At 40.7% G+C, this 23,984-nt stretch overlaps 1 protein-coding gene across 2 annotated transcripts in view; it reads right to left on the bottom strand.

Moving 5' to 3' along the window:
- Nucleotides 1–16,137: 16,137 nt before the first annotated feature.
- The window catches only part of FGR (FGR proto-oncogene, Src family tyrosine kinase), a 71,138-nt gene continuing 63,291 nt past the window's right edge, over nt 16,138–23,984 (bottom strand). For both annotated transcript variants that reach the window (XM_070764373.1, XM_070764371.1), the window contains exons 12-13: nt 22,636–22,767; nt 16,138–19,565 (exon numbers count right to left, since the gene is read on the bottom strand). In XM_070764373.1, coding sequence (XP_070620474.1) covers nt 19,354–19,565; nt 22,636–22,767 — 344 coding nt within the window. In that variant the 3' untranslated portion in view covers nt 16,138–19,353. The remainder of the gene's footprint in view (nt 19,566–22,635; nt 22,768–23,984) is intronic.

Raw genomic sequence — 23,984 nt, forward strand, 5'->3', positions numbered from 1 at the left:
GGCGGGCCTGCCTTTTCAACCCTGCTGAGGAGAACCACACCCAAACCCAGCTGTTGCCAATTCAGGGATGGAAATACCTTTCTAATTGGCCCCGTCTTTGAGCTGCACGTCACTGCCTCATGTCTATTATAGCCTGTGCGTCTTCATCCAATGAATCCAGGCTACTAGCTGGGGAGAGGCCCCCCCCCCGGGGATCTCAGGCTGCTCTCCCTCCTCCTCTTCCTGACATTCCTTTCCCCCGTCTGCCTGGTCCTCCCCCTCCTGTTCACTGTCCTCCTCCTCTGGGCGTGGATCCGGCAGAGATCCAGCCGGTCCCTGAGGAGCCTCAGGCTGAATCACAACACTACGTAAATACAGTAATTTAGCGTACTGTGATGGAATAGCACCAGCACTTAGATTTATATACACTGCTCAAAAAAACCAAGGGAACACTCAAGGAACACATCATAGGTCTGCATGAATGAAATACAGGGTGCGTTCCAAAAGTAATGCAATTGAATTTCCCGCGCTGCTCCTATTGGTTGGAATGGGACTGAAGCACTTGGAGTAGGTGGAGGGGGACACTAAGCTTTGCCACGAAACCGGTCTCAGTGCTCTCCAAGCTGTGGAAATGGCAGGACGTCAGCTATTGTAAACCTCTGCGCGCCGACCGTGTCATGAAAACAATGGAATGGAAATTTCAAGTGAACTTTTGCAACGTATAGAAATTGAACCTGATTATTTGGACAACGTCATCACTGGTGATGAAACCTGGGTTTTTGAATACGACCCAGAAACAAAACGCCAAAGCTCTGAGTGGCACACTGACCAGTCCCCCCAGCAGGCAGAACCTCTATTCCAGCTGTTAGCTGGTTAAAAACCGCTGAGTTTATTTATGCATAACTACAACCTGTACACAAATTGGCCTCCGAAGAGATAAAAAGATTGATTTTTAAAAAAATCTTTGTCCTTGTTTAAAAAGGCTATTAGAATAAAACACCAAGCAATATATCTAAGGCCGGAGTATATTGTTATGATGAATCAGTTAAGTTAAAGCAGAATTTAATGCAGAAAAATGGATCTGAAATTTTTAAAAGGGAGGTGCGGTACTATCGTTGTAATTATGAAAGAGACAGCTGCACCAGGATGAACTTGGCTTATTATTAGAAACTTTCTAAATGTAGAGACAGGGTTTTCCAAGCAGATGTGACAGGATTACAGTTTCCAAACTCCTCAGCCAACATAGGATCCTGAGTAGTTCACATTTATATAGTGGCCAGTTTCCTACCTAAAGCTAAGCTATAATATGTTTAACTATTGTTTCCTGAATAAGTTAACTTTTAGTTGGATTCCAATTCAACAAACTACCATAAACCATAGTCTACAGCAGTGTTTCCCAACCTTGGGCACTTGAAGGTATCTGGACTTCAACTCCCAGAATTCCCCAGCCAGCATTCGCTGGCTGGGGAATTCTGGGAGTTGAAGTCCAGATCTCTTCAAGTGCCCAAGGTTGGGAAACACTGGTCTACAGTTTACAGGTCACAATGGCTGGTAACCATCTACTGGCTTAGCCAAATATGGGAAGTTACTCACAAGTGGAACGTTTTGTATAAATACTGGCCATGGAGAAAATTATGGTACATAAACTAGGCATCTATGGTATATAAAAACTTTAAAATAAAATAAATAGTTCCTGAATCATCAACAAATACTCCAGAGGCATCCAGCTTAGCTTTTTTCCCCCCTTCTAGGTTCTTTATTTGTACTAACTTTGAAGTTTAAATATTCTGTTTTTATTTGATTAGCTTGTTTACCTTGTAGCTTAGCGTCTTCCGTCTTCCACCAATCCAACCTGCATGAGTGTGAAAAGAAATGTATAAGATGACAATTTAGAATCCAAAGCCTGGCCCTCCTCTCCCTCCCTCTCACCCTCCCTCTTTTTCCCTCTCTCCCTCCTATCTCTCTTCCTCTCCCTTCCTCTCTCCAACTTTCTCCAACCATGCCCTCTGATATGGTGCAATCACTGCCCTATATCACTTCAGACGAACGGTTGTCCAACAACTTCTTAAAAAACTTCCAATGTTGGAGCATTCACAACTTCTAGAGGCAAGCTGTTCCACTGGTTAATTGTTCTAACTGTCAGGAAATTTCTCCCATCATATATTTTATAGATAGATAATTCTTGACTTATGGCCATATGTTTAATGACCATTAAGTCATTGAGTCTTTGGAGAGGGGAGACATATCAATCAATCAATCAATCAATCAATCAAACAAACAAACAAACAAACAAATAAATAAATAAATAAATAAGAAATTGAAAGGATGTGGGGAAAATAAATAAATAAGTAAGTAAGTACCGGTAAGTAAGTTAAAATGATGTAGGGAAATAAAATAAATATGCAAGTAAACAAACAAACAAATAAATAAATAAATAAATAAACAAGAAGTTTAAATGATGTGGGAAAATAAATAAATAAATAAATAAATAAATAAATAAATAAATAAATAAATAAATAAAAAGTTGAAAGGATGTGCGGAAAATAAATAAGTAAGTAAGTAAGTACTGGTAAGTAAGTTAAAATGATGTAGGGAAATAAATATATATATAAGTAAACAAACAAACAAATAAATAAATAAGAAGTTTAAATTATATGGGAAAATAAATAAATAAATAAATAAATAAATAAATAAATAAAAAGTTGAAAGGATGTGCGGAAAATAAATAAATAAGTAAGTACCGGTAAGTAAGTTAAAATGGTGTAGGGAAATAAAATAAATATACAAGTAAACAAACAAACAAATAAATAAATAAATAAACAAGAAGTTTAAATGATGTGGGGGGGGGGGAATAAATAAATAAATAAATAAATAAATAAATAAATAAATAAATAAATAAATAAATAAATAAATAAAAAGTTGAAAGGATGTGCGGAAAATAAATAAATAAGTAAGTAAGTACTGGTAAGTAAGTTAAAATGATGTAGGGAAATAAATATATATATAAGTAAACAAACAAACAAATAAATAAATAAGAAGTTTAAATGATGTGGGAAAATAAATAAATAAATAAATAAATAAATAAATAAATAAATAAATAAAAAGTTGAAAGGATGTGCGGAAAATAAATAAATAAGTAAGTACCGGTAAGTAAGTTAAAATGATGTAGGGAAATAAAATAAATATACAAGTAAACGAACAAGTAAATAAAATAAATATACAAGTAAACAAACAAATAAATAAATAAATAAACAAGAAGTTTAAATGATGTGGGAAAATAAATAAATAAATAAATAAATAAAAAGTTGAAAGGATGTGCGGAAAATAAATAAATAAGTAAGTACTGGTAAGTAAGTTAAAATGATGTAGGGAAATAAATATATATATATATATATATAAGTAAACAAACAAACAAATAAATAAATAAGAAGTTTAAATTATATGGGGAAATAAATAAATAAATAAATGTTAAAACGATGTGGGGAAAATAAGTAAATAAGTAAATAGGTAAACAAATATGAAGTTAAAATGATGTGGGGAAAACTGAGGTACAACCCCATCCTGGCACTTACAACAGTCTCAGCATCCCTACAGCCACAGGATCGAAATTCAGGTGGTTGGCAACTATTCTATTCCTGGGCTTTCGGAGTGAAACCACCGACTAAAGCCCCACTATTTCAATTTAAAATCACCCTTGCTTATGAAATTCAGCATAAAGCAGAAAGGCCGCCTGAATTAATTGTCAGGGAGTATTTTTTTTTCCCCCCTCTGAGGTGAAAAGCAGAGAAGGTTCCGGGAAAGGTGCCACATTCGGCCTAATGGCGTCTCCACTGCGATAAGGAAGAGAAATTCATCACAGGAGAGAGAAATCACCTCACCGGGTTTTTATCAGTCAAGCAGAGTCTGGCAAAGAGTTTTTAGCAAGGCAGGAATCAGGGGGGGGGGGGGTTTGGGGGGGGGAGGCATTTTCAAACACACCAACTCTAATATAAAGCGACCGTTGAAACCTGACCCTGAATTTCCCAAAATCCTTTGCTTTTATACTGGCTGGGAGTGGCATCCAACCCCTGAGGTAAAGCGGCTAGCTTATTTCCTTTTTTAAACATACATTTTAATTGAATTATAAATTGAAAAACGAACAATACAAAAGAGGAAAAGCAAAAATAAGCACAACAAATATATAACAATGACAAACAAAAACATATAAAGTTTTTAAAATATACATCCCTTAGTTGATGTATCAATATTTACATTTTATGGCTACAGTACTTCTATCAACATATTAACTATGTTGCTCATCTATGTTATATCTAATATTGTTCAATTTCCATCTCCTTTCTCTAATTATGATGCCGCCCCGAGTCTTCGGAGAGGAGCGGCATACAAATCTAATAAATAATAATAATAATAATAATAATAATAATAATAATAATAATTTCCCCGTAGTTCCATTTAATACCAATTCTATATTCTATCAAATAGCGTTTTTGAAACAAAATTATTATTTAAACAAAGTAAACTCTGTACTTTTATATTTATATAAGATGAGCCGTTCCGAGTCCTCGGAGAGGGGCGGCATACAAATATAATAATAAATAATTATTATTATTCAGTTATTATACTCTAATGTTGTATTTTCCTCATTTCTAACCATTTGTAAAATATATTCCAAATCTTAGAAACGCAGGAACATAGAAGATTGATGGCAGAGAAAGACCTCCTGGTCCATCTAGCCTGCCCTTATACTCTTTCCTGTATTTTACCTAAGGATGGATGGACCTTTATCCCTGGTGTGTTTAAATTCAGTTACTGTGGATTTACCAACCACGTCTGCTGGAATTTTGTTCCAAGCATCTACTACTCTTTCAGTCAAATAATATTTTCTCATGTTGCTTCTGATTTATCCCCCAAATAACCTCAGATTGGTCCCCCTTTTTCTTGTGTTCTCTTTCCTATTAAAAACACTTCCCTCCTGGACCTTATTTAACCCTTTCACACATAGTGGGTAAAAATACACTTTTTAATTATTTCCTATTTTAAAAGTAATTAAGGATCATACTAAGGTACTAGAGCAGTGTTTCCCAACCTTGGCCACTTGAAGATATTTGGACTTCAATTCCCAGAATTCCCCAGCCAGCGAATGCTGGCTGGGGAATTCTGGGAGTTGAAGTCCAGATATCTTCAAGTGGCCTAGGTTGGGAAACACTGTACTAGAGAATAGTGCATAAACTTACTACCCACACTGCGTGTCCCGTCCCCCCTGTAGGGACAGCAGTCCATCACTAGTTTCATTACTCTTCTGTCGGGCTCTCTGGTAGAATCCTCCCAAAAATTCATAGGTACAAATTTCAGACACACACAAACGTTTGAAAATTCAAAACAATGTTCTTTATAATGAAAATTCACTTAACCCAAGCCCTCTTTTGGTATAGCCAAGAGCACTCGTCTCCAAACAAACTGGTAATTGGTACAAGTCCCTTATCAGTTCTGTGATACTTAGCTTGCAGCTGTGAGGCAATTCACAGTCCTTCTTCTTTCACAAAGTGAAACACACTTTGCTCTGGTTTAGTTTCAAAGCAGGGGAAAAATCAGCACACAAAAGGTCAAAGTCAGCAAGGCAGGCACGAAACACAAGGATCAGATAATCCTCCACAATGGCCAAACCCACCGGCTGCTATTTATAGCAGCCTCACTAATGGCCACAGCCCCACCCAACCACAGGTGGCCTCATTTTCTTTGATAATAATCTCTCGGATGTTGCTGCCTGTGCATCGCTCTCCGCATGCGTGGCTGTATCATTAACGCTTGTTCTGAATCCAAGGAGGAGAGAGATAATTGATCTCCTTCTGAGCTGTCTGCCACACTCTCCTCCTCCCTGTCACTCATGTCTTCTTGGTCAGAGGAGCCTTCATCATCAGATTCCACCGGGGGCAAAACAGGCCTGCAGCATGTGGATGTCTCCCCCACATCCACAGTCCTTGGGGCAGGAGCTGGGCCAGAGCTAACCACAACAATTACCCAACTAGGTAACTTCATCATCAGTACTGGAAGGGATATGCAGTTGGAGCAAGTTTCTTTTTATTATAGCCAGTCTTAAGAAAAGTAGGTTTAGGCTTCTCGTGGAGTTACTCTCCAGGTCTGGTCTACTGAATGGGGCTGACCCCAGTAGAAGGTCTGGGCTCCATAGAATAAACTCCAGAACAAATGCCTGAGAAGTCCCAATAAGGATGAAGCTAATCACATATTGCTTCGGGGGGTCAATATCTCTGAATCTGCCTGGGGAGAAATTCGTTTCCTGCCTCTCTGCAGATACTTCTCCTTTTAGCCTGGCTCCGTAGTCTGTGCAGAGGCAACTGGGGGGAAAGCTTGAGGAAAAAGATGTGGGACCCATACACACACACACACATACACACACACAACTGCAATCCAAAAGGCCCAACAGCTACCCTGTCCTATTTGGGCATTCAAGGGGATTGGATTGTTGTCCCCCAATGGGACACAACGAGGTCTCATTATTTATTTATTTCATTTGTTTGTTTGTTTGTTTGTTTGTTTGTTTGTTTGTTTATTTTGTCCAGTACACAATGAGGGTTTTAGTGGGTATATATCTAGTAAAATACATGATGAAGGTTATAGAGTAAAATACATGATGAAGGTTATAGAGGAGATACTCATAGTAAAATATATCTAAGAAATAATAGAAAAGAAGATATAGGAATAGAACATATCAATGAAAGAATATCTGCAGAGTTGGATGAGAAGGAAAAGGGGAGAAAGATCAGAAGCAACATGAGAAAATATTATTTTACTGAAAGAGTAGTAGATGCTTGGAACAAACTTCCAGCAGACGTGGTTGGTCAATCCACAGTCACTGAATTTAAACATGCCTGAGATAAGCATAGATCCCTCCTGAGATAAAATACAGGGAATAGTATAAGGGCAGACTAGATGGACCAGGAGGTCTTTTCCTGCCGTCAATCTTCTATGTTTCTATGAATGAGGAAGGGAGGGAGGAGGGAAAGGAAGAAGGAAAGAAAGAGAAGGAAGGAAGAGGAGGAAGGAAGGAAGGAAGGAAGGAAGGAAAAGGAAGGAAGAATCCACAGTCACTGAATTTAAACACGCCTGGGATAAACATCTATCCATCCTAAGATAAAATACAGGAAATAGTATAAGGGCAGACTAGATGGACCATGAGGTCTTCTTCTGCTGTCAATCTTCTATGTTTCTATGAATGAGGAAGGGAGGGAAGAAGGAAAGAAAGAGAAGGAAGGAAGAGGAGGAAGGAAGGAAGGAAGGGAAAGAAAGAAAGAAAGAAAGAAAGAAAGAAAGAATCCACAGGAACTGAATTGAAGCATGCCTGGGATAAACAGATCCATTGTAAGATAAAATACAGGAAATAGTACAAGGGCAGACTAGATGGACCAGGAGGTCTTTTTCTGCCGTCAATCTTCTATGATTCTGTTTCTATGTTGGGGGGTGGGGGCGGAAGGCCAGCTCTGGCCTCAGGCCACGAGTGCTCCCCCTCCTCTGCAATCTCCCCCACCCCCTCTCCTTTCTCTCATCCGCTCCCAGGCTCAGCCCTGCCAGATGTGGAGAATTAGCTCCAGGGTCTCCCTTGCAAATACATTTCATCCGGTGGGCAGGTGCTGCTCCCTGCTTGCCACGGCCTTGGCCAACTCTGCAATGCACCAGTTCGGTGGAGAGAAAGAGAGAGAGAGAAAAACAGAGGCTTTTGCTCCCCTTCCCCACCGCCCCCCCAATCCCTGATCTCCAAATTTTCCTGCCTCTTTGCACTTGGCTGTCACACCCTCCGCTTCCCTGCTGCCTTCCTGAGCAGGCGGGCTTCTCCCTTCGCCGGCTAGCCCTCCTAGCCCCTTGACCCTCCTACGCTTCTTGCATAGCCAGCTGTCCTTGCTGGCTAGGTCAGCATAAAAAAGATCTCCCTGGCAAGCTCAGCCCGTCGCAGGGGAGACTGCGCCAAATGGCCTCCGCAGATGGCTTTTGGAGCAGGGTTTGGAGCACGCTGGCAGGGAGCGGCGGCGGCAGGAGGCTGGCCGTGTTTCACCGCCTGATTCTGCAACAGGCAGCCTGGTCTTGGCCTCGGCCCGCTTTCAGTAAACAAGAGGGGCAGCAAAGGCAGCATAACGTGCACCAGCTGGACGGGGAAAAGGCCAGTGGCCAGAGTCTCTTGCTTAGCTGCACATTTTCTCACTGCAGTGATGGTTTGCCGACTGGGGCTGCCCCACTTCCTGCAAGCTGTTTTTGGAGGCAGAGGAATCTGGTGGCTTTGCAAATGGGGGAGGGGTGGTTGGAAGAAGGGAAGAGAAGAGAAGAGAAGAGAGGAGAAAAACTTGACTGTAAAAATAGGACTTTAGTAATCGGGTTGTCGAAGTGTGGAACTGATTACCGGACTCTGTTGTGTCATCCCCTAACCCCCAACATTTTTCACTTAGACTGTCCATGGTTGACCTCTCCAGATTCCTAAGAGGTCAGTAAGGGGCGTACATAACCGCACTAGAGTGCCTTCCGTCCCCTGTCCTATAGTCTCTCCTATATAGAATAGAATAGAATAGAATAGAATTTTTATTGGCCAAGTGTGATTGGACACACAAGGAATTTGTCTTGATGCATATCTCGTATTTCTTCTCTACTATATCCTCTATAACCTTCATTGTGTATTATTGTGTATTGGACAAAATGAATGAATGAATGAATGAATGAATGAATGAATGATAAAATAAAATAAAAAATAAAAAAATAAAAAAATGAATAAATAAATAAATAAATAAAATAAATAATTAAAAATAAAATAAAATAAAATAATAAAATAAAATAATAAAATAAAATAAAATAAAATAAAATAAAATAAAATAAAATAAAATAAAATAAAATAAAATAAATGAAATGAAATGAAATGAAATGAAATGAAATGAAATAAAATTTAAAAAGAGCAGGAGAGTGGGTCTTCTCCGGGTCCCGTCGACTAAACAATGTCGTCATTTGGCGGGACCCAGGGGAAGACCCTTCTCTGTGGCAGCCCCGGCCCTCTGGAACCAACTCAACCCAGAGATTAGAATTGCCCCCACCCTCCTCGCCTTTCGTAAGCTCCTTAAAACCCACCTCTGCCGTCAGGCATGGGGGAACTGAGATATTCTTTCCCCTTAGGCCTCTACAATTTATGCATAGTGTGCTTGTATGTATGTTTGGTTTTATAAATAAGCGTTTTTGTAGTTGTTTTAGTATTGGATTGTTACATGCTGTTTTTATCACTGTTGTTAGCCGCCCCGAGTCCACGGAGAGGGGCGGCATAGAAATCCAATCAATCAATCAATCAATCAATAAAATAAAATAAATAAATAAATAAATAAATAAAATAAATAAAATAAATAAAATAAATAAAATAAATAAAATAAATAAAATAAATAAAATAAAATAAAATAAAATAAATAAAATAAATAAAATAAATAAAATAAATAAAATAAATAAAATAAATAAAATAAATAAATAAATGGACAAATATTTTTAAAAGGCACAGAGAGATCTTGAAATGACTGCAGACATGGAACTGGTGTTGTGTAAAAGAAGGCAATCTCAGGCAAAGAAGAACAATGAGCGATAAAAGGGGAGCATAACAGAGAAAAAGAGGGGGGAACCACCCCTCCCACTTTCAGCTCTGATCCTATCCACCCGTTTCCCCTGAAGACTTGGATAGATTCTTCCCAAGGGGAAATCAATACACTCAATAGCATTGCATTATTTAGAATGGCTCTGTTCTCATGCCATGCTTAATGAGGTCAGATAAAGCTGTAGCCAATCCATCTGCACTACATGTGAAGCCCCTTCTGCAGCAAACCACCTTCATACGACAAGGATTGAGGGGTAGTGATTTCTAACAGTCTCAAAGTGGGTGAACAGTGCGGTAGGGGAAGCAATTAGAATGCTTGGCTGCATAGCTAGAGGTATAACAAGCAGGAAGAGGGAGATTGTGAGCCCGCTGTACAGAGCGCTGGTGATACCACATTTGGAATAATACTGTGTCCAGTTCTGGAGACCTCACCTACAAAAAGATATTGACAAAATTGAACGGGTCCAAAGACGGGCTACAAAAATGGTGGAAGGAATTAAACATAAAACTGATCAGGAAAGACTTCATGAACTCAATCTGTATAGTCTGGAGGACATCCTTATTCAAACTTACAGTGCTAGTTGCCATTACATATCATCAAGAATTTTATTTTATTCATTAATAGATATAATCATTAATACTGTGTTCGGTTCTGAAGACTTCAGCTACAAAATGATATGGACAAAATTGAACGGGTCCAAAGACGGGCTACAAAAATGATGGATGGTCCTAAGAATAAAACGTATCAGGAAAGACTTCATGAACTCAATCTGTATAGTCTGGAGGACAGAAGGGAAAGGGGGGGGTATGATCGAAACATATTTAAATATGTTAAAAGGTTAAATAAGGTCCAGGAGGGAAGTGTTTTTAATAGGAAAGTGAACACAAGAACAAGGGGACACAATCTGAGGTTAGTTGGGGGAAATATCAGAAAATATTATTTGACGGAAAGAGTAGTAGACGCTTGGAACAAACTCCCAGCAGACGTGGTTGGTAAATCCACAGGAACTGAATTGAAACATGCCTGGGATTAACATAGATCCATCCTAAGATAAAACACAGGAAATAGTATAAGGGCAGACTGGATGGACCAGGAGGTCTTTTTCTGCCATCAATCTTCTAGGTTTCTATTAACTGAGGTCGTCATTTGGGGAACAAGGGACTTGCACACACTACCCAAAAGGAATCCATGGAGTTCAGACCCTTGTGCCAACTAGAAAACAGGTTCGTTCAATTACCAGGAAAAGCCTGAAGTGGGAACACAAGCACTTTCCAACTAGTTGGCTGTAAATGTAAGGAATTATAAAAAGCTACAGTAGAGATAAATCACATCCTGTTCATGAGAAATGAAAACCCAAGAATAAAGCACAGAATGTGGAAGGAAGCAGTTGTCTTGGTCAACAAAATCTAGTAAGCCTTTATAATTCAAGAAGCCTGGAATAGAATACTTACCAGGCAGATGTGAAAACCAGCAGGTTCTGGAGAACCTGGAGTGGAAATTTTGTGTAGTTCAGAGTAGTATTTCCTCCTTTCAATTATTATTATTGTTGTTATTATTATTATTATTATGTGAGTACAACACAGCCAACGAGATCACTATGCTGGATTTCGTATTTCATCACCAGTCGGGCGCTTCCCAAGCACCTTGGACTGCGTGATGTAGCGGCGAATTATATTTGCCGATCTCAGTAAAGCGGCCTTTTGCAATTGACAGGTGGAGATTTTGTCAATTCCGATGGTTTTCAAATGTCCGTTGAGATCCTTTGGCCCTGCGCCCAGCGTGCCAAGGACCACTGGGACCACTTTCACGGGCTTATGCCAGAGTCGTTGCAGCTCGATTTTTAGATCTTCGTATTTCACTAATTTCTCTAGCTGCTTCTCCTCAATTCTGCTGTCCCCTGGGATTGTGATGTCGATGATCCATACTTTCTTTTTCTCCACAATCAGGATGTCTGGTGTGTTATGCTTCAGAATTCGGTCAGTCTGAAGTCGGAAGTCCCACAGTAGTTTTGCTTGCTCATTTTCGACCACTTTTTCGGGCTTATGATCCCACCAGTTCTTTGCCACTGGTAAATGGTAGTTCCGGCACATGTTCCAGTGGCCTTTGTGCCGGAACTACCATTATTATTATTATTATTGTTATTATTATTATTAGTTACTATTATTATTTATTAAATTTGTATGCCGCCCCTCTCCGAGGACTCGGAGCAGCTCACAACAAGCAACATACAGAGTACAAATCCAATATTAAAAACAGTATTTAAAACCCTTATAGTAAAAAACAATCATACAACCCAAACAGACCAGTTTAGTTTTTAACAGGATTTATTCTATTTTAGTTAATTAGTTAGATGTTGTTTTTAACAGGATTTATTCAATTTTAGCTTAATGCCTGCTTCTTTTTAAAACAAGACTATTAGCCATCTTGGGCGTCCTCCAGGACAGAACAGCAGGATATAAATGAAGGTGTTCGATAATAATAAAAAACTTTCAGAATAAAAAGACCACATCCTACCAGAGATAGGACAGTGGTGTATTGCTCCATTAACCCACCTCCATGGCAGGTTAATTATTCTGGATTAATGTGAGCATGTAATGAAATGATATGTGACATTTGCACAATATTATAACACACGTGATGTTGTCACTGCTCTCATTTATTCGTATCCCACTTTTATCTATTTATTTACAAATAGTTCAAAGTGCTGAACATATAAACTTCCTCTGAACGTCCACTGTGGCTTCTCATGGACACCTGTGGCCAGATTTAATCTTTACAAATGACCACTTACTTCAGACCTGTGCCTCTCCTGCTGTTCCTGAATACCATCAATTTCGGCCGCTTGACCAGGATGATCTTTGGAAGAGATGTAGAAGCTTATTTCAAAGGAATGTTTTCCCAGAATGATCATCTCCAAGGAGCCTTTTTCCTTTCTTCTGGAGGAAACTGGACTTTCTTAGGTTTTTTCCTATTTATTTGAATACTTTCACTTGTCATTTGTTATTGAAGATATACAGTGTTCCCTCGATTTTCGCGGGGGATGCGTTCCGAGACTGCCCGCGAAAGTCAAATTTCCGCAAAGTAGAGTTGCGGAAGTAAATACACCATTTTTGGCTATGGACAGTATCACAAGCCATCCTTTAACACTTTAAACCCCTAAATTACCATTTCCCATTCCCTTAACAACCATTTACTCACCATTATTACTGGTACTCACCATTGAATAAGACACTTGGTGATCCTGATATTTATAAACATAGTTATTTATTAACAATTTTTTTTTGTTATTTATTTGCAAAAGTTATTACTTTGCTGATGATGTATGACGTCATCAGGCGGGAAAAAACGTGGTATAGAAAAAAACCCGCAAAGTATTTTTTAATTAATATTTTTTGAAAAACAGTGGTATAGGCCAGTGATTTTCAACCTTTTTTTTATTTTTTTTATTTTATTACTTGGATTTGTATGCCGCCCCTCTCCGAAGACTCGGGGCGGCTCACAACATGTAAAAAGACAAATCATAAGTAATCAACAATTTAAAATTTTAAAGATTTTTGAGCCATGGCACATTTTTTACATTTACAAAACCCTGGGGTACATTGGGGGGGTGGGGCTAAAAAAAGTTTGGACAAATTTTTTTTCTCTCTTCCTCCCTTTCGCTCTCTTTCTCTCTCCCTCCCTCTTTCTCTCCCTTCTTTTTTCTCTCTCTCCATCCCTATTTCTTTCTCCCTTCCTTCCTCTCTTTTTGCTCTCTTTCTCCCTCCCTCCATGTCTTTCTGTCTCCCACCTTCCCTCCCTCCCTCTCTTTCTCTCTCTCTTTCTTTCTCTCTCTCTCTTTCTCTCTTTCTTTCTCTCTCTCTTGTTTTCTTTCTCTCTCTCTCTATTTCTTTCTTTCTCTTGTTTTCTTTTTCTCTCTCTTTCTTTCTTTCTCTCTCTGTTTTTTTTCTCTCTCTTTCTTTCTCTCTCTTGCTTTCTTTCTCTGTTTTCTTTCTCTCTTGCTTTCTTTCTCTCTCTCTCCCTCTTTCTTTCTCTCTTTCTTTCTTTCTCTCTCTCTTGTTTTCTTTCTCTCTCTGAGCTTCGCGGCACACCTGACCATGTCTCACGGCACACTAGTGTGCCACGGCACACTGGTTGAAAAACACTGGTATAGGCTATTCGCGAAGTTCGAACCCGTGAAAATCGAGGGAACACTGTACTCCAAAAAAAGCACCTTTCAGGAAGAGATGGGTTTCAGCAGGTTCTGACCAGTTCTGGAGAACAGGTGGTGGAAATTTTGAGTTGGGAGAACTGGTAAATACCACCTCTTAACTGGCCCCTTCCCAGGGGTGAAATCCAGCAGGTTCTGAAGAACCAGCTGTAGAAAATTTGAGTAGTTCAGAGAACAGTAGCAGAAAATTTGAATAGTTTGGAGAACCAGCAAATACCACTTCTGGCTGGCCCAGACTGGGGAAGGAATGGAGATTTTGCCGTACCCTTCCCCTGCCACGCCCACCAAGCCACACCACGCCCACAGAACTGGTAGTAAAATATTTGGATTTCACTACTGCCCTGGTGAAATCCAAATATTTTAAATCTGGCCACAGGTGTTCATAAGAAGCCACATGGGAAGGGTACAGATGGGGATCACTTGACCTCGGGACAGTGCAACCGTCATAAATACCTGCCAGTTGCCAAGTGTCTGGATTTTGATAACATGACCATGAGGATCTGCAAGAGCCTGAACTGTGTTAATTGGTCATAATTCACTTTTTTCAGTGCCCTTATAGAAACATAGAAACATAGAAGCATGACGGAAGAAAAAGACCTCATGGTCCATCTAGTCTGCCCTTATACTATTTCCTGTATTTTATCTTAGGATGGATATATGTTTATCCCAGGCATGTTTAAATTCAGTTACTGTGGATTTATCTACCACGTCTGCTGGAAGTTTGTTCCAAGGATCTACTACTCTTTCAGTAAAATAATATCTTCTCATGTTGCTTTTGATCTTTCCCCCAACTAACTTCAGATTGTGTCCCCTTGTTCTTGTGTTTACTTTCCTATTATAACTTTGAACAGTCGCCAAAGGAATGGATGCTAGTGGAGGACTATCTGGGAGGAATTGGGACTTTAATCACTTGATTAAAATGTTTGTTCCCCCCATACACTTTGTTTAAAAAAGTGATCCCCCCCCCCCCACACTTCCCCAAAGAAAGCAAATTGTGGCCTAGGATTATATTTTACTAGTAACGGGATACCCATGCTTCACTATGAAACTGAACTCCTTAGCATGGAGTAGAACAGTGTTTCCCAACCTTGGCAACTTGAAGATATCTGGACTTCAACTCCCAGAATTCCCCAGCAAGCATTCGCTGGCTGGGGAATTCTTGGAGTTGAAGTCCAAATATCTTCAAGTTGCAAAGGTTGGGAAACACTGGAGTAGAATGTCTAAACTCCCAGCCCGCAGGCCAGATGAGTCACGTGCTGGCCACACCCACTAGCAGTTGGAACAGAGTTGTTTTCAGGTGGGGAGGGGGAGTAGAATGTCTAACTCCTTAGCATCACAGCGTGCTAATAATAATATAAGAAATAACTGATGATCATTTTCAAAAAATCCTCTCTTGGAACAGAGTTCTTTTCAGGTGGGGAGGGGGAGTAGAATGTCTAACTCCTTAGAATCTGCGGAGAGGGGCGGCATACAAATCCAATAAATAAATAAAATAAATAAATCACCGCATGCTAATAATAATATAAGAAATAACTGATGATCATTTTTAAAAAATCATCTCTTACCAAGGATCTGGAAGCCAAGAGGAACATACATTCCAAGTTTCACATTTGTAGGCTTTATGGTTCTGGAGATTTCGTGATGATGCATGAGTGGTATTTGGCTTTTTTATATATATAAGGTTGCAGGTTCAAGTCCCAGTGGGTATGGCTAGCTGATGAGGCCAAAATAAGGCCGAAATAGATCTATCCTAGTCTCCCTTAATTTTCAAAATCAGCTTAAACATGTGACACAAACAGATAGAATTGTCGGCTATCAATAAAATTAACTGCCTTGGAAATGGCCCTGGGTTGGGCCGAGAGGCAAAAAAGGAGCTGTGATGTTCCTTCAATATACCAGGGTGATTCGACACAAAATGTAACCCTTCCCTGGTACAGAGCTGAAGGGATTGGATACTGTAGCCTAGAGGATAATTCTCTGCCTTACAAGGCAAAGGTTGCAGGTTCAAGTCCCAGTGGGTATGGCTAGCTGATGAGGCCAAAATAAGGCCGAAATAGATCTATCCTAGTCTCCCTTAATTTTCAAATTCAGCTTAAACATGTGACATATATATATATATATATATGTGTGTGTGTGTGTGTGTGTGTGACATATATATATACACACACAAACACACACACACACATTTATCTTTGCTCTGCTTTTACTCTGAAAATGTGACATATATATATATACACACACACATACACACACACATTTATCTTTGCTCTGCTTTTACTCTGAAAACAGACTTGTTCCGCTTGACAAAGATCCATACCCAGCCTCTCTTGTTACAAAGGTTTATTTCTTTTTATGTACAGTATTTTTTTTTAAAAAAAAACCCAACTTTATATAGTATAGAAAGGGGCAGCTCCTAGATATCTGAATAACAATTTCTTTAAAAAAAGATCTCTGGACAGGGCATATAAACTTGCATTATTGAACCATATGTCTTGTAGGTTTGTGCGTGCCGAGGATCCATAGATTTCTCTTCCAAGCAAAGACATTAAAACAACTCATTCAAAGCTGGGCTGGTTTGCTTCCGAATATTGTCCAACTATAAACCAGTGGTGGTAGGTAACCCCTTTCCCAAAGACGCTGCCCTTCTCTTTCTCATCCTGGGCTTGTCTGCCCGTAGCTCCCAGGGTCTGCTGGCATGGAATTTGTCTAGCTGTCCTCCTATCAATGAATCTATCAATCAATCAAGGGCTTTTAAAAAACAGTGGGGGGAGAAGAGAATGTAAATTACTACATTTCCAGGACTGGAAGCTTAACATGGGAAAGATGTCTCGTGAACCACAAAGCAATTCATGGTCCTTAAGCAAAGGGAATATGGTCAGTGGATGGGGGCTTCGCTTACTTCACAGGAAGGACCTCAATAAACGGAAGCCCATGTCAAGGAAAGGATACGGACCTCCAACTCATTGACTTGCTTCCTCGTTGTCAGTGAACCCATCCTTCTCTCTGCCAAAATACATCATTTCGGTTCCCAGAACCCTGCGTTGATTTAATCGTAAATCTCAAGGTTGAGAAAAGGTTGGAGAAACCCAAATTAAATGGCTTACATTCTATGGCGTTGCTCTTCGGCAGCAGATGACACCTTTGGGCAGTTGCCAACTTTCTCTTAGTCCAGGGGTAGGCAACGTTGGCTCTTCTATGACCTGTGGACTTCAATTCCCAGAATTCCTGAGCTAGCATGATTGGCTCAGGAATTCTGGGAGTTGAAGTCCACAAGTCATAGAAGAGCCAACGTTGCCTAGCCCTGCCATAGTCTATAAAGCAGAGATGGCAACTTTTACGACCTGTGAACTTCCAACTCCCAGCATTGTTGGCTGAGGAATTCTGAGAAGTCCACAAGTCTTAAAAGTTGTCCATGTATGGTGTGTGGTTGGACAACCCCGGTCTCGAAAGTCCCATGGTGGTCCCTCTCATCACAAACTGCAGCAATTCTTTGCTTCTCATTTTCTTTGCGGAGGTGCTAAGAAATAGCCACTGCGGGGTTTTTTTGACCTCGCCCATCAGTAATAAAGCCATACAATGATAATCCGTTCAGAACCATGATTGAAATAAGCAAGAAAGCTCATTTCCCAGTAAATCTGCATAGCTTTACTATCAGCCCAGTGCAATGTAATAGTTCAGGTGTTTCAGCAATTTTAAGTGTCTTGGCCGTATTTTCGAAGGGAGAGATGGAAATGAAACTCATTTTTCACCCTCTGGATCTTTATGGCAGGCTTCATTGTAGTTGCTTACAGACAGCTACAACGCTTATCTTCTATATTTCTACTAAAGCACTTCTTAGGGCAGTTGAGGGCAGTTCCTGGATTCCAACTTTCAGTGATTCCCAGCTAGCAAAGGATGATGGAATTTTAATCCAACCAGACCTGGAAGGCCACAACTCCGATATTCTTTCACTGGTGTTGGGAATCATAGTTCCCCTCCCCAAGTTATGGACAGGGCCCTACGAACGAGCTGTGACGGATTCCTCAACATGCCTGTCAGATTAGATCAAGATTAGAAGAGGTTTGTGCAGAGGGAGGGGAAAAAAAGTTAGCGGGTGAACAAGTAGGATACGGATACCAGGTAAGGCAGCCGTTTCCTCCAAATTTGCTAGGGTTGTAATTGTCGGCTAGGAATTTTGGACACTGCAGTCCCAGCACATCTGGCAAGGAACATCTGGAACAGCTTCCAGTTGACAAGCAAAAATCATTAATTTTCAAGGGATGGTGCCCAAGCCCCCATCTGGTAAGGCGTGTCATCTTATTGTCAGAAGGCACCGTGTGGCTATGGAACAGACTCTTCACAGCTCCACAGTAATCAGCTCAGACGCCCCCTCCTTCTGTAAACAGCCTCGCAAGCCATTTTGGCACACACCTTTCCCTACGTTGTCCTAGGCAGTGCTGCCTGCTTCCCTTATGCGCCGGCGAATTAGGGCCCATCTCTTTTCCGAAGCGCATCGTTTCAGAGTCAAGCTGACCCCCCTCGAGGAAAAAAGGCTGACATTGATTGATCAGCCTGTAATGGATTCTGCCTACATGCATTCTCCCATCATCGTTGCAAACTCACTGCTTTCAAACGTGATATCCAGATAATACCAAGAAAGGAGAAGACATGATGAAGAAAAGCTATGCGCACTGTCCACGTTAGGGCCACATCGCAGAACGTTGTAGGGAAGGAACGATGATCTTGCAGGACTTAAACATGCTCATCAAACCCTGATTGTTTGGTCAACGGCATCAAGACAGCTGGCGTTCCACAGCAACTGGAACCCACGAGACTACAACTCTCAGAATCCCGAGCCAGCATAGTCCTTTGCAAGCTGAGAGGTGCAACCGCAGTCTATCTGGAGAACGCTGGGTTGGAAGATGGCTAGGTAACTTCATTGTGCAAATTTATTTACGCTATGGCCCTGTAAACCCTCCTGCCTTTATCCTCGTAGGCTGCAGCAGGGGTTAGGGGAAAGGTGCATTCAAACATTTGGGGCTACAACGGCCCCCCACGCCCGTCCTTTGTCGGGGGCTGGAATCAATGGGGCTGAAGTACAAAGCCTCTTCAGAGAACCCACAAGGGAAAATGTAAGGCCCAAATGTTCTCCAGAAGTAACACAGAAGTAACTTAATTAAAGAGAGTATTAAAACACAACAAAATCGTTTCTCCTGCCACCTACACCCTCAACTCCTCCTCATCTCCATCTTTTTTATAAAAAAATATCTCCAAAAACCGGCCTGGCATCTATTTGGGATGAGTCAGAATTTAAAACACAAAACCATCATGTTGGGGGAGGAAAAAAAGCAATGCCCCCTGCCCCCCCAAAAGGGAATAAAATTAAAATGAAAAAAGAAAGAAGTCTAAGCCCAGTTCTACAAGGAGGGAGCCTGGGTTCCCGGCCCTGTGTAGGGAAGAAATTTCCGCAGCCGGTCCCAGTTTCCCACCACATTTGAGAGAGGTCCCCATGGGGGTGGGGTGGGGGGTTAGGGGATCTCTCCCTGGTCTCCCATCCATCAGTTACATTTGGTTTTCTCCTGGCTGATACTGAGGCTCTGTAGACGTGAAGTAGTCTTCTAGGAACGCTTGGAGGTATTCGAAAGTGGGCCGCTCCTCGGGCTCCTTCCTCCAGGCCTGGACCATCAGATCGTGCAACGACTGGGGGCAATTTGTGGGGCAGGACATGCGGTAGCCCCGTTCCACTTGTTCCAAAACCTCCCGGTTGTTCATGCCTGCGCGAGAAGAACAGGACAAGATAAGAACACTTAATGGTGCAATGGCCCCTATTATGTGTCATGTCCCTGACGGAGTCGGACTTTGAGATTTGATTTGATTTGATTTGATTTATTGGATTTGTATGCCGCCCCTCTCCGGAGACTCGGGGCGGCTAACAACAATAATAGAACAGTATACAGTGTTCCCTCGATTTTCGCGGGGGATGCGTTCCGAGACCGCCCGCGAAAGTCGAATTTCCGCGAAGTAGAGATGCGGAAGTAAATACACTATTTTTGGCTATCAACAGTATCACAAGCCTTCCCTTAACACTTTAAACCCCTAAATTGCAATTTCCCAATCCCTTAGCAACCATTTAGATTATTACTCACCATGTTTCTTTATTAAAGTTTATTTAAAAAAATATTTATTAAAGGTGGACAAAGGTTTGGTGATGATATATGACGTCATCGGGGCAGGAAAAACCATGGTATAGGGGAAAAAACCGCAAAGTATTTTTTAATTAATATTTTTGAAAAACCGTGGTGTAGACTTTTCGTGAAGTTCGAACCCGCGAAAATCGAGGGAACACTGTACACCATAATCCAATAGCAAAAACAATTAAAAACCCATTAAAGTAAAAACCAAACATACATTCAGACATACCATGCACAAAATTGTAAAGGCCTAGGGGGAAAGAGTATCTCAGTTCCCCCATGCCTGGCGGCAGAGGTGGGTTTTAAGTAGCTTATGAAAGGCAAGGAGGGTGGGGGCAATTCTAATCTCTGGGGGGGAGTTGGTTCCAGAGGGCCGGGGCCACCACAGAGAAGGCTCTTCCCCTGGGTCCCGCCAAGCGGCATTGTTTAGTTGACAGGACCCGGAGAAGGCCGACTCTGTGGGACCTAACTGGTCGCTGGGATTCGTGCAGCAGAAGGCGGTCCCTGAGATATTCTGGTCCGGTGCCATGAAGGGCTTTATAGGTCATAACCAACACTTTGAATTGTGACCGGAAACTGATCGGCAACCAATGCAGACTGCGGAGTGTTGGTGTAACATGGGCATATTTAGGGAAGCCCATGATTGCTCTCCCAGCTGCATTCTGCACGATCTGAAGTTTCCGAACACTTTTCAAAGATAGCCCCATGTAGAGAGTGTTACAGTAGTCAAGCCTCGAGGTGATGAGGGAAGATGAGCAGCTGATCAATAGCGAGAGAGGGTCTCCGTTGACTGTGGAGGAAACTGGGGAAGGGCAAAATCAGGATGGGCAGAGCAAGGGAGAGGGGGTTCTGATGAAGACCAAGGCCCACTCCCTCCTCATCCTTGGGCACGTAGGGAAGAACCCAGAAGAGATCAACATGGGTTGCGTGGCTTATGAGGGAGGAAAGGGCCCAGATTCCTTTCACTAGGCACACCTGGGGATGGAGTTTAAAGGAGAGGCGAATGGGAAGGATGGCTGTCGGGAAGAAAGGCGGAGTTCATGTTCATTACTTTACCTGAGTTCCTGGCATCCTCCCAATGGGTTTGACTTACTGCCATGCTAATTCAATTCTGGAACTCTTTATCTTGCTTGCCTTGCTCAATTAATTATCTTGTCTTGTTAGATTTTGACTTGGGAGTTTTTTCTGCTTACAGGTTTGTGGGAAGGTTTTTTTATCCAGACCAGAGAGTAAAAGGGACATTGGGGGCCAAAGTTGGGTACTAATAAACTTGGGTACTCATCAACACTCCACGGCCTGCACTGGCTGCCGATCAATTTCCGGTCACAATTCAAAGTGTTGGTTATGACCTATAAAGCCCTACATGGCATTGGACCAGAGTACCTTCGGGACCACCTTCTGCCGCACGAATCCCAGCAGCCGATTAGGTCCCACAGAGTTGGCTTTCCCCGGGTCCCGTCAACTAAACAATGTCATCTCGCGGGGCCTAAGGGAAGACCCTTTTCTGTGGTGGCCCCGGCCCTCTGTCAAAGACAGGAGCTATGTGAGAATATATAGAGCAGGGTTGGCACCACACACCGACTCAAGCATGCAAAATAGGTGCTCCCCGGACCTCAACAGGCTAGGGGGCTAAAATTTGGCCATTGGGGAGATTTTTCGAGGGTTTGTGAAGTTCTGAGAGGCATAAACTATGTTCCTTCAAGAGCCACTTTGTCTCTCCTTTAGCCTCCCAACCGCTTCTCCACACAAATCAACTCTGAATCTGGATCCCAATGACTTTGGGAATGCAGTCCTCAACCAACCACTTGAATTCTGAGGTGGCCTTCAAGGCTGTAGAAATTGCTCTATCCTCAACTGACCCAGGAGCCGATTCACCAGCGTTTATCAAACAAAGCACAGCACATTCGGCTCATGGCAGAGGCTAAAAACTGCTCAAATTACGCGCAAAATTGGAAAGGGGAAAATATCCCCAAAGAAGAGGAAGTTATTAAGAAAATATTAGACTGCGCTGAAATGGATATGATGACAAGACGGTTAAAGGATCAAGAAGAAACAGAATTTTATGAGATATGGAACAAAGTGTATATATGGATAAACAAGAAGAAATATTAAAAGTAAAATAAATAAATAAATAAACAAATAAGAGAATTGTATTAGCAGAGATATGATTTAAGAGTTATGTTAGAATTAGCAGGGATATGATTTAAGAGTTATGTTAGAATTAGTTTATGTATGAAGTATTTATTACATAAGGTAAAACAAATTTCTTCTTTTCATTTAAAGTAATAAGTTGATTTTAAGTATTTTTTGAATGTATTCTTTTTTCCGTATTGAAATTTTACTTCTAGAATAAGCGGGGAAGATACAACCCCATTTCTATGTTAAATGTATGTTTGTCAGTTTTGTCTATTTTAAGAAAATTAATAAAATATATTGAAAAAAAATTAAAATAAAATAAAAACTGCTAAAATTTCAGCAATTGCAATGACTGGATGTTGAACCCAACCCAACTCAACCCAACCCAACCCAACCATGTTATAGTTTAATGGATTGCGCAAACCGAAGGGCAATTCTATTTGAAAAGAAGATTTCTGGCATCAGTGAATATTGCAACGATTCATCTCTAGGCTAAAGGAAGCCTTTGCTACTTCACCTGGGTATGGTACTCGGCCCTTGGTCACAAGCTCTGTCAGGAGGATGCCGAAGGACCACACGTCTGACTTGATGGTGAACTTGCCATAGAGAGCAGCTTCTGGAGCTGTCCACTTGATGGGAAATTTGGCACCTGTTGGCAAGGAGATGGAGTTAAGAGGTCAAGACTGTTACAGATGGAGATGCCACCTGAATGAAAAAAAGTTTTGTAATAAATAATAATAATAATAATAATAATAATAATAATAATAATAATAATAGTAATTCATTAGATTTTTATGCCATCCCTCTCCGAAGACTTGGGGCGGCTCACAACAATGATAAAAACAATATTATAGTGGCACAAATCTAACTTTAAAAGAAATAACTAACTTCGTAGATTCTCCACTGTGGGAGAAACATCACCAGTGAATTTAAAATGGACTTCTTAGCATAGATCATACCAGCCTGCCTTCCCCTCCTCAAGAAACAGAGTCAGCCAAGAGGAAGCGTTCTTAATTTATGTTGTCAGAAGCCGCAAGCACCAAGCTGGACAATCAAGTAACCAGTCCCTCTGACCAGGAAGGCTTAGAAGGCTAAGGTGACAACGCAAACACGCTAACCATTGTTTTTGCTTCCAAATGTGAACTTCATCTACAAGCAATTGAAAAAGTAACTTCTTGACAACTTACAGCAAAATCATGGAAGATATTTTATTTATTTATAATTTATTTATTTGATTTTTTTTTTTAAATGCTGCTCTTGTCCTTAGACTCAGGGTGGCTTACAACATGTTAGCAATTGCATTTTTTAACAGAGCCAGCCTATTGCCCCTACAATCCGGGTCCTCATTTTACCCACATTCGTCTATAATTGGAAGCTCCTTGTGGACTTTTTCTTTCTTTCTTTCTTTCTTTCTTTCTTTTTTTCTTTCTTTCTTTTTTTTTTTTGCAGGAGATGGAGAAAAAGCAAATTTTTCCATAACGGATTTGACCATTGTTAAAATTTAAAAAGAGAGAAAAAAAGATATATATATATATTTTTAAATCCCCTTTTCTTTTGGGGGGAAAAATAGACCGTTTATAATAAAGTGTCAATTTCCCCAAAAAATTAAAAAGGGAAATTAATAACAAGATGTCCAGGGGGAAAGCATTTTGAAATCCCCTGATATTTCTACTCGTTTTTTCTCATCATCCCTATCACCCATTTCCTCCCACTCAGGACTGTATGACTGTAACTTGTTGTTGTATCCTAAGATTTTTTTTTTATATTGTTTCTTCATTGCTTATTTGACCCCTATGACAATCATTAAGTGTTGAACCACATGATTCTTGACAAATGTATATTTTCTTTTATGTACACTGTGAGCAT

The sequence above is a fragment of the Erythrolamprus reginae genome, chromosome 11, assembly GCF_031021105.1.
Source record: "Erythrolamprus reginae isolate rEryReg1 chromosome 11, rEryReg1.hap1, whole genome shotgun sequence".
Classification (NCBI taxonomy): domain Eukaryota; kingdom Metazoa; phylum Chordata; class Lepidosauria; order Squamata; family Dipsadidae; genus Erythrolamprus; species Erythrolamprus reginae.